The 16,491-nt window shown below is 44.4% G+C and overlaps 1 protein-coding gene across 1 annotated transcript in view; it reads left to right on the top strand.

The window, feature by feature from the left end:
- The window catches only part of CAPRIN1 (cell cycle associated protein 1), a 32,535-nt gene that overhangs the window by 4,321 nt on the left and 11,723 nt on the right, over positions 1 to 16,491 (top strand). Inside the window, exons 2-8 of the mRNA XM_018569189.1 lie at positions 3,723 to 3,785; positions 4,026 to 4,112; positions 9,008 to 9,246; positions 10,532 to 10,614; positions 12,974 to 13,111; positions 14,683 to 14,735; positions 15,643 to 15,729. Of these exons, the coding sequence (XP_018424691.1) occupies positions 3,723 to 3,785; positions 4,026 to 4,112; positions 9,008 to 9,246; positions 10,532 to 10,614; positions 12,974 to 13,111; positions 14,683 to 14,735; positions 15,643 to 15,729 (750 nt within the window). The remainder of the gene's footprint in view (positions 1 to 3,722; positions 3,786 to 4,025; positions 4,113 to 9,007; positions 9,247 to 10,531; positions 10,615 to 12,973; positions 13,112 to 14,682; positions 14,736 to 15,642; positions 15,730 to 16,491) is intronic.

Raw genomic sequence — 16,491 nt, 5'->3', positions numbered from 1 at the left:
GGGGGGGACTTCTGGCTATGCTGGCACTTGTAGTCCGTCACAGGAAGGACAAAGGTCCTGTGATGATCAGTGACACTGTATGGGGGATATAATGCTGTAAGGTAATATCGGTTGTGCGCTGGGGCCACATTAGGAGGCTCTGGGGCCCCGCATTAAACATCCCGAGCCCGGGCAGCAGACGTGCGATCGGTTTCGGGCGCTGCCGCACGTGTCTCCGCTCTCTCCCGGATCTTTTGTCTCAAGCGAGCTCTGGGCTGCGCACATGGACTAGGCCGCATCCAACATGTCGTCTCTCAGTGCCGGGGGTGGGGGGAGGCAGGGGCCGCAGCTGGGACAGCGCCTCTCATTGTCGCGGGGGAAGTGTCATTGTGTGCGGCTATTACAGACGGCTTCCGGCCTGTGACTTCCACATGTCGCCGGAGGGCTGTTACAATGTTGCTTTCACATCAACCACATCCGGGTGTTTTGGGCGTTTATGTATATGAAGCCAGGATCCGGAATGAGTGCAGAGGAGGTGAAAGTGTCTACAGGCCGAACTTCAGTTGCAGTGATGTCCATACAATCTGTGTCCATACAATCTGTGTACATTCTACCAAAACTATCCCATATACAGACCAACATCCACAAGCAGTTGCATTCATCTCCAGCCTGCCAGGCCTCTGCCCTATGTAACTCTTGCTGGATCTATATGACATTGTACATCTAGTATATGGCCAGCTTTACCTTTCCTTATACTGACCATGTGTCATACAATCTGACTTATAGGAGGGGGGAGTTCATAACCCCCGGAGCAGCCAATCAGCTTCTTCGTTTCATCTTCAACACTTAACTGAAGAAGGAAGCTGATTGGAGCACAGGTTTCTTTTGGCAACCAGTCTTTATGAATTCCCTACAGTAATACCTTGGTTTACAAGTAACTTGGTTTGAGAGTGTTTTGCAAGACAAGCAAACATTTCTGAAAAAGTTTGCCTTGATATACAAGCAATGTCTTGCAATAAGAGCAACATTTTGTAGAAAAGCACCACCCGAATAAGGCTGTAGCAGTACGAGCGATGATGAGACTGTTTAACGACAATGCAATGTCACATTGAATAGATTCCTTGTTAAGGTTTCACAAAATGAAAAAGATTCCATTGAGTCAAGAGATAGCAGTGATTCCGTTAGTGATGGTGAAAGTCATCCTGCACAATAATCCCCCTCTCTCTTGTCCCCCTCACACCGGCCACAAAGGTACCGGTAATTGGTTTATTTTTCTTTATATTTTGTACAGTATTATATTACAGTACAGTATTGTAATCATTTTTATATGAATATTTTTGGGTTGTGGAACGAATCATCTGAATTTCCATTATTTCCTATGGGGAAATTCGCTTTGATATACAAGCGCTTTGGATTACAAGCATGCTTCCGGAACGAATTATGCTCTTAAACCAAGGTATTACTGTACATAGTTATTTAGTGCAGGGGCCCGTCTGACTGGGTTCAAGTTGTTCACATTTTGGTAAATTGTACAGAGATTGTACATTGTATGGCCAGCTTGAAATCCCCAAGGCTGTGGGGTTTCTGCTGTGAGTTTTTAGGAGGTTGGGGAGATTTTCCTTTACTCCCTGCCATAGAGATCCCTACAGAATGAGGAGGGTTTCCTCCAGAGGGTTGTCTAAGGAACAGTTGTCCCATTTGGATGATTTCCTATCTCCTCTTGGTGACCACTGCAACTGTCTCTTCCTGTCACGATGATGGTCACCAGGGTTAAGGTAGTACTGGTCCAAATGCTCCGTGCCGGCACTTATATCGGGGCATTCCTAAAAAATACTTGACAGTTCTTTTGTCAAAGCTGCAATAATAGCGTTGGATGGCTTTGAGACAATATTGAGACAGCTTTGGATATCTCCACAAGGCACTTCTAGAAATGTTTTGGAACGTTACCTGGTATGTCTTATGTCTCCGTACTTGTGAACGGTCCCTTTTTAGTTTAATGAGTAGCTGGATTTTAATAAAATGATTGTTTGCGTCAAATTTATCAACCATTAAGTGTAGAAAGTCTGAACTTTTGTCTAAAGTATTTTTCTTTTTTTGGGGGGGATAGTGTTGAGGTATTAGAACTGTCAGGTTTTTAGGGAAGGGTGAAGAGTCTGGAGAAGGGAACAATATAGGACAGGGGTAACAAACCTCCGGTCCTCCAGCTATGGTGAAACTACAAATCCCATGAGGCATCTCTCTTCGGGAGTCGTGGCTGTGAGAATCTGGCAATGCCTCATGGGATTTGTAGTTCCACCACAGCTGGAGGACCGGAGGTTTGTTTCCCCCTGATCTAGTACAACATAGCCGATTTTGGAAAAATTCTCCAATTCAGCTCACTTTCCAGTTTATCTATGTTTGTCCTAGATTGTCCCTTCTCCGGCCTTCTCCAAACCCTTCACCCTTTTGTGAATAACCCTGTGTACAGTTTTAGCGGTCATCAGAACAGGGTAGGTCAAGTCTCCCAGTGGGCGCACTTTGTTTTGGTGGCAGCTGTCTAACAGGAGATTTCTCCTTGCTTCAGGGAGATTTCTCCTTGCTTCCCCTATCGGGGTAGGTAATGAAGGGGAAGCTCTTTTGCTGGCTGTTGGGCTGCCTATCCGTTCGACATAATAAGCTGCCCGGTAGCCAAGTGAAAGAGTGTATGCAGCTAACAATGCTGCTGTTGCTGATTGCAAGGCCATACGCCCCTTGAAATTCAAGCTGTGGGTGGCCACCCTGCTCCACAAAAGCAAATTGGAAATTTGTCAACCGGACAGCGACTGCGTCCAATCAGATGCAGTCGCTGTTCTTTTATTCAAACAAAGGTCTCTCAACCTGCTCTGCCAAATCTACTCCAGGAACTGCGCTTTTACATTCATTTGGGGTCAAGCAGAGACCTTTACAGAGCACTGAGGAAACTGGCACTTCTAGGGATCCTCCTCAAGAATAAACTTTAAGTGCATGAAAGCCGCACACAGGTACTTTTACCATTCAGTTATTAAAGAGCTCCGGCCAAAAATGATCTGAACCCTTGCCGTGGGGCTCGTTTTCATTTATCAGTTATACTCGTTTGAGCTTCACAGCCGGCTGACTGTTAGGTCTCGTTCACACCTAGGCGTATTGCATATGCGCGTCTGTCACGGCCCAAAGTAGTACCTGTACCTTTTCAGGCGTGGGCCGTTTTGTAGCGCGTTAGGGACGGGTGGAAATACGCCAAGGTGGGAACGAGACCATTGAATACAATGGGATTTTATATTTTTGAGCGTTTTGTAGAGCGTTCGTCGAGCGTAGAACGCGCTACAAAACGTTCAGGTGTGAACGAGGGCTAAGACCGGTCCCTCAAGCCAGTCCCTTCCTCCGGTCCAGTGATGGTATATCCCTTGGCATCCTCATGTCCTATACACTGTGAGGGGAATCTATCAAACTGGAACAGCTGTGCATGGCAACCAATCGGCTTCTGTCTTTAATTTCAAAGCTTAACTGAGCAAACTGGTTACTATGGGCAACTGCTCCAGATTTTGTCTGCTCCATAATTGATAAATTCCCCCCAGTGTATAGAATATGGCGATTTAAAATGACCGGAGCTGGAGCGAAGGGGGCCATTTTTATTTTATTTGGGGTGGGGCTTGATGGCCTTCCATATCTTTTTGCTTTGGAGGCCTACTCAGTCATAATCTTAGTATTTGCCTTGTTTCATGTAAATTCTGGATGTTCTTTTGCAGGGCAAGTTGGACGACTACCAGGACAGAATGAACAAAGGAGAGCGACTGAATCAGGACCAACTGGTACTCTTTATTTCTTCTGCAGTCTTTTTAGTGCCTCTCTGATATGGATAATTGAGTACATTTTGTTCTCAAGCCTGACCAGGCCAAAATCTGCACAAAATTGTATCACAGATGTCTAAATATAAAGGACTTGTATGATTTGTGAAAAATGTGTATAAGGTGCTGTCACAGCTTCACGTCTAGCAATATACAAAATATAAACGGCCTTTACATTCATATGAGCTTCCTTTTTGTTTTTAGGATGCGGTGGCGAAACATCAGGAGGTTGTAACCAACATGGAGTTTGCTCGAGAACTGCAGAAAAGTTTCATGGCCTTGGGCCAGGATGTAAGATGTGTTTTTATACCTTCTTTGTGTATCCTCTACTGTTTATAATGTGGAAGGTTTTCACATTATGCTGAATGTGACCTGTGCTGCGTCCTCCTTGCTGAGATCTATACTTATCCTGCTTCTGTCTTCTTAAGGGCCAGTGCACACCTAGGCGGTTTATCGCGCAAAACACAGATTCACATTGAAGGCTGCTCACACCTTTTTGCAGTTTGTCACGCGACCGAAATAGCCTGTCATGCGAAAAGGTGAAGGTGCTATTTTTGGGCAGTTGTCGCGCAGTTTGGGTAACGTAGAAATCTCTATGCATTGAAAAACGCGAGACAACCGCTCGGCATCTGAATCGCCTAGGTGTGAACCTAGCCTTACGTGACGCTAAACTCAGGAGTTAAATCATAAAAAAACAAAACATTAAAGTATCTTAACTATTAACAATAATGTACTTATTTGTGTATCACTCGGCTGTAGACCCTCAAATCATCTCTGAATTGGTGCTGACACTGTCCTTCCTTCTGCAAGGTGGCTACTTTTGTTTCCCATGGTCCCTGTGTGTGTTGTAAAGTAGTCACCGCTCCAAGCTCGTTCCCGTGATGGACTACAATCTCAATACAAATAAGTAAACTAAACATGAGATTGTAGTCCATCACAGGAGTGAGCTTGGAGCGGTGACTACTTTACAACACACACAGGGACCATGAGGAACAAAAGTAGCCACCTTGCAGAAGGAAGGACAGTGTCAGCACCAATCAGATGATTTGAGGATCTACAGCCGAGTGATACACAAATAAGATACATTATTGTTAATAGTTTATGTTGAGTTTTGTTTTTGTGTCTGTTTTTTTTTTTTTAAAGATTTAACTCCTTTAGTGGCACTTTAATGACCTTGAATAAAGTAAAATGTGGCAGAAGGCATGTTCCATCATTTATTTTTCTGCACCTTTGGTCAAGTCTCCCAGTGGGCGCACTTTGTTTTGGTGGCAGCTGTCTAACAGGAGATTTCTCCTTGCTTCAGGGAGATTTCTCCTTGCTTCCCCTATCGGGGTAGGTAATGAAGGGGAAGCTCTTTTGCTGGCTGTTGGGCTGCCTATCCGTTCGACATAATAAGCTGCCCGGTAGCCAAGTGAAAGAGTGTATGCAGCTAACAATGCTGCTGTTGCTGATTGCAAGGCCATACGCCCCTTGAAATTCAAGCTGTGGGTGGCCACCCTGCTCCACAAAAGCAAATTGGAAATTTGTCAACCGGACAGCGACTGCCTCCAATCAGATGCAGTCGCTGTTCTTTTATTCAAACAAAGGTCTCTCAACCTGCTCTGCCAAATCTACTCCAGGAACTGCGCTTTTACATTCATTTGGGGTCAAGCAGAGACCTTTACAGAGCACTGAGGAAACTGGCACTTCTAGGGATCCTCCTCAAGAATAAACTTTAAGTGCATGAAAGCCGCACACAGGTACTTTTACCATTCAGTTATTAAAGAGCTCCGGCCAAAAATGATCTGAACCCTTGCCGTGGGGCTCGTTTTCATTTATCAGTTATACTCGTTTGAGCTTCACAGCCGGCTGACTGTTAGGTCTCGTTCACACCTAGGCGTATTGCATATGCGCGTCTGTCACGGCCCAAAGTAGTACCTGTACCTTTTCAGGCGTGGGCCGTTTTGTAGCGCGTTAGGGACGGGTGGAAATACGCCAAGGTGGGAACGAGACCATTGAATACAATGGGATTTTATATTTTTGAGCGTTTTGTAGAGCGTTCGTCGAGCGTAGAACGCGCTACAAAACGTTCAGGTGTGAACGAGGGCTAAGACCGGTCCCTCAAGCCAGTCCCTTCCTCCGGTCCAGTGATGGTATATCCCTTGGCATCCTCATGTCCTATACACTGTGAGGGGAATCTATCAAACTGGAACAGCTGTGCATGGCAACCAATCGGCTTCTGTCTTTAATTTCAAAGCTTAACTGAGCAAACTGGTTACTATGGGCAACTGCTCCAGATTTTGTCTGCTCCATAATTGATAAATTCCCCCCAGTGTATAGAATATGGCGATTTAAAATGACCGGAGCTGGAGCGAAGGGGGCCATTTTTATTTTATTTGGGGTGGGGCTTGATGGCCTTCCATATCTTTTTGCTTTGGAGGCCTACTCAGTCATAATCTTAGTATTTGCCTTGTTTCATGTAAATTCTGGATGTTCTTTTGCAGGGCAAGTTGGACGACTACCAGGACAGAATGAACAAAGGAGAGCGACTGAATCAGGACCAACTGGTACTCTTTATTTCTTCTGCAGTCTTTTTAGTGCCTCTCTGATATGGATAATTGAGTACATTTTGTTCTCAAGCCTGACCAGGCCAAAATCTGCACAAAATTGTATCACAGATGTCTAAATATAAAGGACTTGTATGATTTGTGAAAAATGTGTATAAGGTGCTGTCACAGCTTCACGTCTAGCAATATACAAAATATAAACGGCCTTTACATTCATATGAGCTTCCTTTTTGTTTTTAGGATGCGGTGGCGAAACATCAGGAGGTTGTAACCAACATGGAGTTTGCTCGAGAACTGCAGAAAAGTTTCATGGCCTTGGGCCAGGATGTAAGATGTGTTTTTATACCTTCTTTGTGTATCCTCTACTGTTTATAATGTGGAAGGTTTTCACATTATGCTGAATGTGACCTGTGCTGCGTCCTCCTTGCTGAGATCTATACTTATCCTGCTTCTGTCTTCTTAAGGGCCAGTGCACACCTAGGCGGTTTATCGCGCAAAACACAGATTCACATTGAAGGCTGCTCACACCTTTTTGCAGTTTGTCACGCGACCGAAATAGCCTGTCATGCGAAAAGGTGAAGGTGCTATTTTTGGGCAGTTGTCGCGCAGTTTGGGTAACGTAGAAATCTCTATGCATTGAAAAACGCGAGACAACCGCTCGGCATCTGAATCGCCTAGGTGTGAACCTAGCCTTACGTGACGCTAAACTCAGGAGTTAAATCATAAAAAAACAAAACATTAAAGTATCTTAACTATTAACAATAATGTACTTATTTGTGTATCACTCGGCTGTAGACCCTCAAATCATCTCTGAATTGGTGCTGACACTGTCCTTCCTTCTGCAAGGTGGCTCCTTTTGTTTCCCATGGTCCCTGTGTGTGTTGTAAAGTAGTCACCGCTCCAAGCTCACTCCTGTGATGGACTACAATCTCAATACAAATAAGTAAACTAAACATGAGATTGTAGTCCATCACAGGAGTGAGCTTGGAGCGGTGACTACTTTACAACACACACAGGGACCATGGGAAACAAAAGAAGCCACCTTGCAGAAGGAAGGACAGTGTCAGCACCAATTCAGAGATGATTTGAGGGTCTACAGCCGAGTGATACACAAATAAGATACATTATTGTTAATAGTTTATGTTGAGTTTTGTTTTTGTGTCTGTTTTTTTTTTTTTAAAGATTTAACTCCTTTAGTGGCACTTTAATGACCTTGAATAAAGTAAAATGTGGCAGAAGGCATGTTCCATCATTTATTTTTCTGCACCTTGACAACACTCTTTTCCTTTCCTGAACAGGTTTAACCACCTCCGGGCCGGCCGTAGTAAAAAAACGACCGGCCCGAGCTCTCTAGATCTGAGCGGGCGTCTTTAGACGTCCGCTCAGACACGCCCCCCCGCGCGCGCCGCTCGGCGCGCGCGAGCGGGAAATGGCCGTTTTTTAAAAACAGGCAGCGATGCCTGTCACCATACAAGCGATCCGCCGGCTGTAGAGCCGGCGGATCGCGTGTATGGGGTGCCGATCGGTCCCGTCCCCCCCCATCCGCGGCCCCCCCCGCCGTTGTACCGCTGATCCCGGGCTCCGCTGTGCCCGGTGCGAGCCCGGGATCAGCATGTCGCTTGTGACACAGGGGATCAGAGAGAGCTCGGTACACGAGCTCCCTCCGGTCCCCTCTCCTCTGCAAGAATGCGGAAGTGTTGTATAATACATCACTTCCGCATTCTTGTGTCACTCTCCAGCTTCAGAAGCTGCAAAGAAGCTGATGGAGCAGATCTCTGCTTCATCAGCTTCTTTTGGGGGGTCCTAGGTGACATTAGGGGTCTTGGAGACCCCTGATGTCTCCATAAAGAGGACCTGTCACATATTTTGCTATCACATAGAGGGGTTTTTATTAGCCCCCGTATGTGATAGCAATAAAGTTTAGTGGGAAAAAAAAATTAAGTCCCCCCCCCAAATTTAAAGTTACACCATAAAAAAGAATAAAAAAACAAAAAAAAAATGTTTAAGTCCCCACCCATACATACACGTATGCAAACATGCGTCGGGGGCGCATACGTGCAAAAAAGACGATTGCGCCCATTACGCCGCACATGTTACATATCGCCGCGAACGTCGGAGTGAGAGCAATAATTCTAGGGCCATCAATCACTGATAACACTAAACTGATGAGCGGTAAAAGCTTTTAAAGCGTCGCCCATGGCCAATTTTGGGTACGGTAATTTTCTGCGATTTCGCGGGTGCGCGCAATTTTAAAGCTTGACATGTTTGGTGTCTATTTACCCGACGTGACCCGATCTTTTATATGTTACCAAAAAACTGGGTAATAAATGTTTCCTAACATAATGTTAAAAAAAACTTTTTTTTCCCCAAATTTTCTGTAATTTTTCCTAATTATAGTAAAAAATAAAAACCCCAGTGGTGATTAAATACCACCGAAATAAAGCTCTATCTGTCCCCAAAAAATGGTATAAAATTCATTTCAGTACAGCGTTGCATGACGGAATAAACGTCAGTCAAAGTACCGCAGCGCTGAATACTGAAAAATGGCCTGGCCAGGAAGGGGGTCTAAACACCTGGTCTTGAAGTGGTTAAAGTGACTTGATTTGAGCTCTTAATTTTAGACTCTTACTCTATTTTCAGATCCAAAAGACCATCAGAAAGGCAGCTCGCCGAGAGCAGCTCATGCGTGAAGAAGCCGAACAGAAACGTTTAAAAACGGTGCTAGAGCTGCAGTTCGTTTTGGATAAGCTTGGTGACGAAGAAATACGCAGTGACATGAAACAAGGTTTAAACGGCATTCCTGTGGTCTCGGAAGAAGAGCTTACGCTGTTGGATGAGTTTTATAAACTGGTTGACCCTGAACGGGATCCATCTGTAAGGTATGAAGTCTCTCTATTTTTATTGTAAATTCATACCCATCAATATGAGAAACAGCAGGCATGTTTTAGGGAAACATATGGCTAAAACAACATTGGATAACTGCATTTGGTACAGTGTTTTTTAGGGCTTGTTCACACGATGTCCGGGTTATGTCCGGACCAGAACTGTGCGCTCCTGCACCCAAAATGCATCCCAATGTGTTTTATGGGCTACAGTTCTCACCAGTGCAGTCCGTTCCGCTCCGGACAGAAAAAATACCGCATGTCACATTTTCTCCGTCTGGAAATGCACAAACGTGTCAAAACGCACCGCGGCTAACATACTGACAGCCCCACTCCAAACATGGTAAACGCACTGCATGCGTACAACCGCGTCTGCAGATCTGGACGAGAAAATGGTGTGAACAAGCCCTAAGGGTTTGTCCCAATTGTGGTGGTTTTTTTTTTTTTTAATACTGCCTCCCCAGGTATGAGCACAAGTAAAGTCAGACACTGAATGAACGGAATGGAGACTTATTCCACCCAGCTGACCTTATGGATCATCAATTCTGTGTATATTACAGTGACTCTAACCTCAGGAGTTAACCTTTAAAATACATTCGGGGACCTCAACTATGAAGAAAAACATATCTTATTTGTGTATCACTCGGCTGTAGATCCTCTAATCATCTCTGAATTGGTGCTGACACTGTCCTTCCTTCTGGAGGGGGGGCTACTTTTGTTCCCATGGTCCCTGTGTGTGTTTAATGTACTCACTATGCCAAGCTCGCTCCCGTGATGAACTACAATCTCAATATAAATGATTAAACTAAATGTGAGATTGTAGTCCATCACGGGAGCAAGCATGGCATAGTGAGTACATTACAACACACACAGGGACCATGGGGAACAAAAGTAGCCCCCCCTCCAGAAGGAAGGACAGTGTCGGCACCAATTCAGAGATGATTTAAGGATCTACAGCCGAGTGATACACAAATAAGATGCATTGTTATTAATGATGAAGGTACTTGAATGCATTTTTAAGGTGGAGCTCCTGAGGTTAGTGTCACTTTAACAGCCATCTGTTTCCCACTTCTGCCTGCTTACCTTGTATAATTGGCAGTTGAGCAACTTGATGTAATTGGCAGTTGAGCAACTTGATGTGCTCAGCCATTGGTTGCCACTATCGGGTCGTTTAGTGGATATGTAAATTTTTACTAGCTTGGCTCATGTGATGCCCCTGAATGAGTTAGCAGTATGTCATAGCTTTCAAGCTTAGAAAACCCAATTTGCATTGTTCTTGCAGGTTAAGTGATCAGAAGGAACAGGCCTCCACCCACCTCTGGGATGTCTTGGAAGGAAAAGACAAGTCAGTTTGCGGAACCACATGTAAGCCTTTTTGTGACTTTAGTAGTGTTTTTTTTTTTTTTGCTTTGCATCTAGTTTACTTTCCCCTGAAACTACCCATGTCGCTGAGCTGACTTGTGTATTTGCTTCACTGCAGCTTTAATCATTAAAGTGCTATCCATAGAATAGTTATGGGGCCAGCTGTCTGCAGTTGGGCAGCTCTCCCTTTTCTGGCACCTCCTTAGTCAGCATTGACCCGGGCTCTATGCCAGTCTCTGCTCCCTCAGCATTATTGTTGCTGATGCACATAGTGTCCCCTCTTTCTAGAAATCAGATGAGAAAGTAAAACCTGCTTTGTTACAATTAAAATTTTGGAGAATAAAACCAAATTGTTTTATTCTCCCTAAACGACCTCTCTAGTATTGTCCTCTCAGTATGAGACTTTGTACACGTGTTTGTGCAGCCAAAACTTTTTTCATTAATTTTTGGATGGAGTAATAGAGTAGAAAAATGGTAAAACCTTGTTTGGGTTCTTTTTTTTTTGGTTGCTGTCTTTATCTCCCGCTGGGGGAGATTGTCTTTCACATCTGGTGGCACAGCAGGAATTGAGGACATCCTCTAAATTGAGGGGAAATCCCATCAAAGTTTTTTTGTCCCAACAACTTATGTCAACATTAAATGATTTAAGTTTGCCTCTTGCTCTGGTGACCTCTCAACTTTTAGGTTTACCTCGTCTTTTTGTCTCAGTGTCAATGGGCACCAGAACAAATGGGGGGCTGACTCTCCCTAACCAGGACGTACAGCAAAAGAAACGTGACAGAAGGTCCAACCCTTCCCCACACAAACTTAAAAAGCTTTGCAGTTTACAGTTGAACTTCAGGCAGACAAGTCATTCAGCTTTGTATTCATTAAAAAATAAGCTAAATGCAGTTAGTGTAAGCATCTTCACTTCACTTGGTATCCGCTTCTTGTAATCCCCTGTACAGCTGCAGACTAGGAGGTGAAGCTTGCAGTTTTTTTCAAACCAGTCAGGCCAGACAGACTTATCAGTGCTTGCATTGGGGTGCCTTTATAATGACATCTCCCCCCAAACCCCGCACAACATCTGCTCTGTCTTGGGCAGCTAATCTACAGCGTGCAGAAATTGACAATCTCGGCGCTAAATACTTCAGACCATTTCCTGCCGAATCTTGATCCTTATTAACTCGGGCTGCTCATCAGATATCAGATTCCCTTCAGCACATGCAAAAGAACAAAAGGCAGAGCGCCGCCTCCATGTGTAAAATCATTTTATTGATGGCTACAAAGACTATAAAATTCTACTAAGTGTATGTGGAAGAACGCGCACCATCAGATTGCACAACAGATTTTCAAGTGGCAATTTACCGTAATAGCAGGCACGGCAATCGTTAGTCTCTCTTCCTGACTTCTCAAGCCACTATATTCCTCGGTTTACACGTTTCAAGGGCACGCCCCCTTCGTCAGAACCGTCAGACGTGCAAACCGAGGCATGTGGCGGCTCGAAGTCAGTAAGAGACTGACGATTGCCATGCTTGCTATTAGGGTGAATTCCCTCTTGAAAATCCGTTGTGACAATCTGATGGTGTGCAAAAAAAGGGACCTGTTAGTATAAGGGACCTGTTAGTATAAGGGACCTGTTAGTATAAGGGACCTGTTAGTATAAGGGACCTGTTAGTATAAGGGACCTGTTAGTATAAGGGACCTGTTAGTATTTTTACAAATGGGAGGCGTCGCTCTGCCTTTTGTAGCTGATATACAGTGTTTACAGCCGCCAGCCTGTGTCAAGCTACGTTGGCAACCTGAAGGAAAGTAGGTGTGTCTGCATTAGGACCTGTGTTGCTGGGCTTTGGGTTTGTCAATGGGCAAATGCGGCATGCTTTTTTGCTTTGAGAGGTTTCTGAATTTACAGGTGAATTTGATCCCTTGTATGGGAAGAAAAGCCCTTCTGGCAGGAACAATAGTCTGACGCAGGCCTTTAAGCTGGCTCTTAGAATGATTGATTGTATTTGCACACTGAGGTTGTGTGAGTTCTTGGGCCATTATGATGCATTCACAAAGATTTAGGCTAAGGATCTTGAACCATGTGACTGTAATCTTCAAATCTCATTGGATACCCCCTTAAACTGTCACACGTTTCAAAAATAAGGACCCTTCGCCTGGTGATCACTTTGAACTGAGCCTGTTGGCAGTGTACACAACACTGTGATTGAGTATTTGGCACTGGTGGGTTCTGCTCTTGTAGTTAATATGATGATGGGAGTCTGAACACAAATGCTAAAAAAAAAACCCCAAGCCTTCTATACATTGCCCTGTACTAGACTAGCAAAGCGGCAATGTCCTGGAGGTTAGCATGCCTTTAAAACTCTTCTGATTTTTGTAGACAAAACCTTGCGGGAAATACTGGATCGCATCCTCCAGAGTGGGTATTTTGACAATACAAAGAATCACCAGAATGGATTGTGTGAAGAGGAGGAACCCCTTGCAGCGCCGCCGGCAGAAGAACAAGCACCTGAGCTTGGTAATGACTTGTGTTGATGCCTTTACGTCTCTCCCAACCTTGCTGCAGAGTCATGCTTTGATATGTATTTCGTTGTAGGGCCAGCCACCATTCCTAAAAAGCCAGTTGCATTTACACCTCATTTTGCTATACGGTTTATATTTTGTGGCGCGTTCTGTTTCATTGAAAGAGTGCAGGTCTATTTCTGTGCAGTCCACGTATGTGATTGTTTTTGTTTCATATAGAAAGTGTTTAGCTGGTGGTCGTGGTTCAGCTAGGGATGCACTAAAAATGGCACTTTGTCAAAGTGCTAGAAGTACCATATTTCGGCAGAAATTGTGGTGCATTCCTAGTTTCCTCCTCTCTTAGCGCTGCTATGTCCCCTCCGACACAGCGCAGTCTTCTGCGAGGAGGAGAGAGCCATAAGCCAGCCAAGCTGGGCAGGGAGGAGAGTGCTGTGAGCCACAATGTCACATAAGGCTGAGCTCTCCTCCCAGACCGCATGCTTAGTCTCCTGTGACTGATCAGGATGGAGAGCGGTGTGGAGGCGGAGACAGCTGTCACAGGAGGCTGTGGTGCGGGGAGGAGTCGGCCTGCTTAGCCTCCTGTGATTGAGAGCAGGTACAAGCAGTCGGCAATCAGCTGATCGCTGACCTGCCTATAAATAGAGAACATGGTATGTTTACTTTGTCCCCAATTATGAATGAACAGGAAGTACGCTACAGCTTCCTGTTCATTCCTGTTCATTCATAATTGGGGACACACTAAACATTGATTGTAGGTATAGTAGACATACTATGTCCAAGTTATGAATGAACAGGAACACTCTCAGTATAGAGTCTTCCTGTTCGTTTTTTATAACAGGCTACAGAAAAAGAGATTGTGAACTCTGTCACTGTGTCCTCAATCCCCTTTTTTTTTTTTTTTTTTGTTTTAACCGTGAAATATCAGGGGTCTATTTAGACCCCTGATATGTCACAGAAGCCCCCAACAGTAAAGTTTTAAAAACATTACAATTATTAATAATTAAATGTTACAAAGGTTAGAAAATCGTTTTCGGCCTGACAATTTTTGTAAAAAAATTTTTGGTTTTATTTTTGGTTTCAAAATGTCATCTCCGTGCACCTAGTTTCAGCAGATGCTGTTGGTAAAACCCAACTGCCTGCACTAGAAGCCACTGCACACAACGCCTGCCGTCAGTTTGCAGCAGCTTTCAGTCCCAATCTTATGAGGGCTTTCTACGTGCTGCCAAACCACAACGATAAAATTAAGTTTGGGGGGGTGGGGGGCTAAGATTTGGATGGCCCAGAAGCCTCTGTCTGACATTTTCCCCATAGTTCTCCTAAGGTTTACGGGAGGACACAAACTAGCGTCCTCCCGTGACCCAAAGCTCAGCTCGCGGTATACTGAGACGCCGGGACGGATCCCGACAGTATTGTGCGGGATTGACAGCTGGCTCTGCCTATCCTGCTCTTGTACAGGGGACAGCTGTTGGGGATTCTGTGTAGGAACAGTCTTTTTAAAGGAATTAAAGTTTTTGGCATATCACGATTGGCTATTTATGTAATTGGTACATCTTGTTTCATTTCTAGAACCCGAACCTGTGGAAGAATATGCTGAGCCCAGTGAAGTGGAGTCCACCGAGGTAAGGCCCTTCAGTAGAACTCAGGATCCTGCTGGGGTTCTGGAGAGGCCTGCCTGTGCTGACTCATAGTGCATTACACTTCATCCGGTGTGATCAGCACTCCGAGGAGAGATTGCTTTATGCAGCAGCTTACTTTGGAAGAAATGTGTGCTTTGCAGTCATTTTTTGCTTTTTAAAGCTGAGGGCAATAATGTATTGGCATCTGATCTAATAAATATAGATTTCTGAAATGATACAATACTCTGCATTCCTTTCTGGTACACTTTATTTTGCACCATAATGCACATTTCATTATGAATTCTGATAAACAAGTACTAGCTAAGCTGGGCATAAAACAAACCCAGTAGATTTCAGGAAATGCCATTTGTTGGTGGGGTTGGGCTGTTTTATAATTTCCTTCATTCTCAACTGTCAGGCACATGGTAAAAAAAAAAAAAAAATTGTAAAAACCTGAATGTGATGGCCTCTCGGCAGCATAGTCTAGCCAAACAGGTCTGAACCCAGGGGGAAGTTCTGCATTTGTAATGCAGTGGAGTCTCCCCTACTCTGCTTCATGCCAGCCGCAACGAGAGCGGTATCAACACACATCTCTAGTTGTCATTTTATAGACTGTACTACAACAAATATAATTTCCCATATTACTAATTTATTATCTATAAGCGCAGATTAACATTTTTCATGTATTACAACAAACCTTTTTATGGATAATACATGCTTTTACTGAGGTTTCCTATCAAATCGCTGCTAGCTTCTTGACCCGCATTTGCAACGGCAGTCTACGTCTACTTTATTCTTCTGAGTCGGCTTATGTACGGCTACCAAATGCTGCTTACTGCCGTCATGGTTTGGCATAGCAACTTTAACCTCTGCAGTAGGATGGCAATTAACTGACGCTTCCATTCTGCAGTTTGTGAACAGACAGTTTATGGCAGAGACCCAGTTCAGCAGCGGAGAGAAGGAACAAGTGCAAGAATGGACAGTAGAAACCGTTGAAGTAAGTTTGGTTTTTTTTAACGTGCCCTTCGTACTGGTGGGCTTTGCCTTGTGCTTGCATTGTGTTGAGTAAGCTGCCCATACACCTTGCGATCTTCGGATTAAATTTTGGTCCGATCGAATCGTCGTGCGATTTTCATACGGCAGCCCCACCCTGCCCCAATTATCCCAAGGTTCAATCAGCTATAGTTTTAAAAAGAAACACCTGGACGAATTGCGGTAATCGGCCGCACACATTTTCGTTTGCGCATGAGCAGTGTAAATCGTACGAATTTTGACGTTTGGAAACGCCACCAACCTTGCGAAAATCATACAATCGACCGAAGTTTTCTAACCTGCTGGATAGTCAAGTCGATCGGTTGTACAATGCCCATCAATCTTGCGAATATCGGACAAACGCAATTGCATACGAAAATCGGCCGATAATCGTAAGGTGTATGGGATTCTTCAGGCAGAAAAGGAAGGGATGATGCAGCCGCCACGATGAATGCCTTAAAGTTTGCAAGCAAAAAATTCAAGCAATGCCCATGTGTGATGCCTAAATTGCTTCATACTGGGTAGATCTTTTGTTCCAGTTTTTGGTTTTAAAGCCCAAATCTGGAGAAGAGGAGGTACTGCGAGGGGGCAGTTTCTGATAGAGGTGGAGTATACCTAGGGGTATTTTAAAAGATGCGTTTAGCCTAGAAGTGGACTTCAAGGGTAACAGTGGCCTCATTACAAAAAAAAAAATCCCATGCTCCCACCCATTCGTTTAAATGTGAGG

Source organism: Nanorana parkeri, unplaced genomic scaffold, assembly GCF_000935625.1.
Source record: "Nanorana parkeri isolate BGI_ZX_2015 unplaced genomic scaffold, ASM93562v1 scaffold1298, whole genome shotgun sequence".
In the NCBI taxonomy this organism is placed as follows: domain Eukaryota; kingdom Metazoa; phylum Chordata; class Amphibia; order Anura; family Dicroglossidae; genus Nanorana; species Nanorana parkeri.
This window is presented reverse-complemented; position numbering and strand designations above follow the sequence as displayed.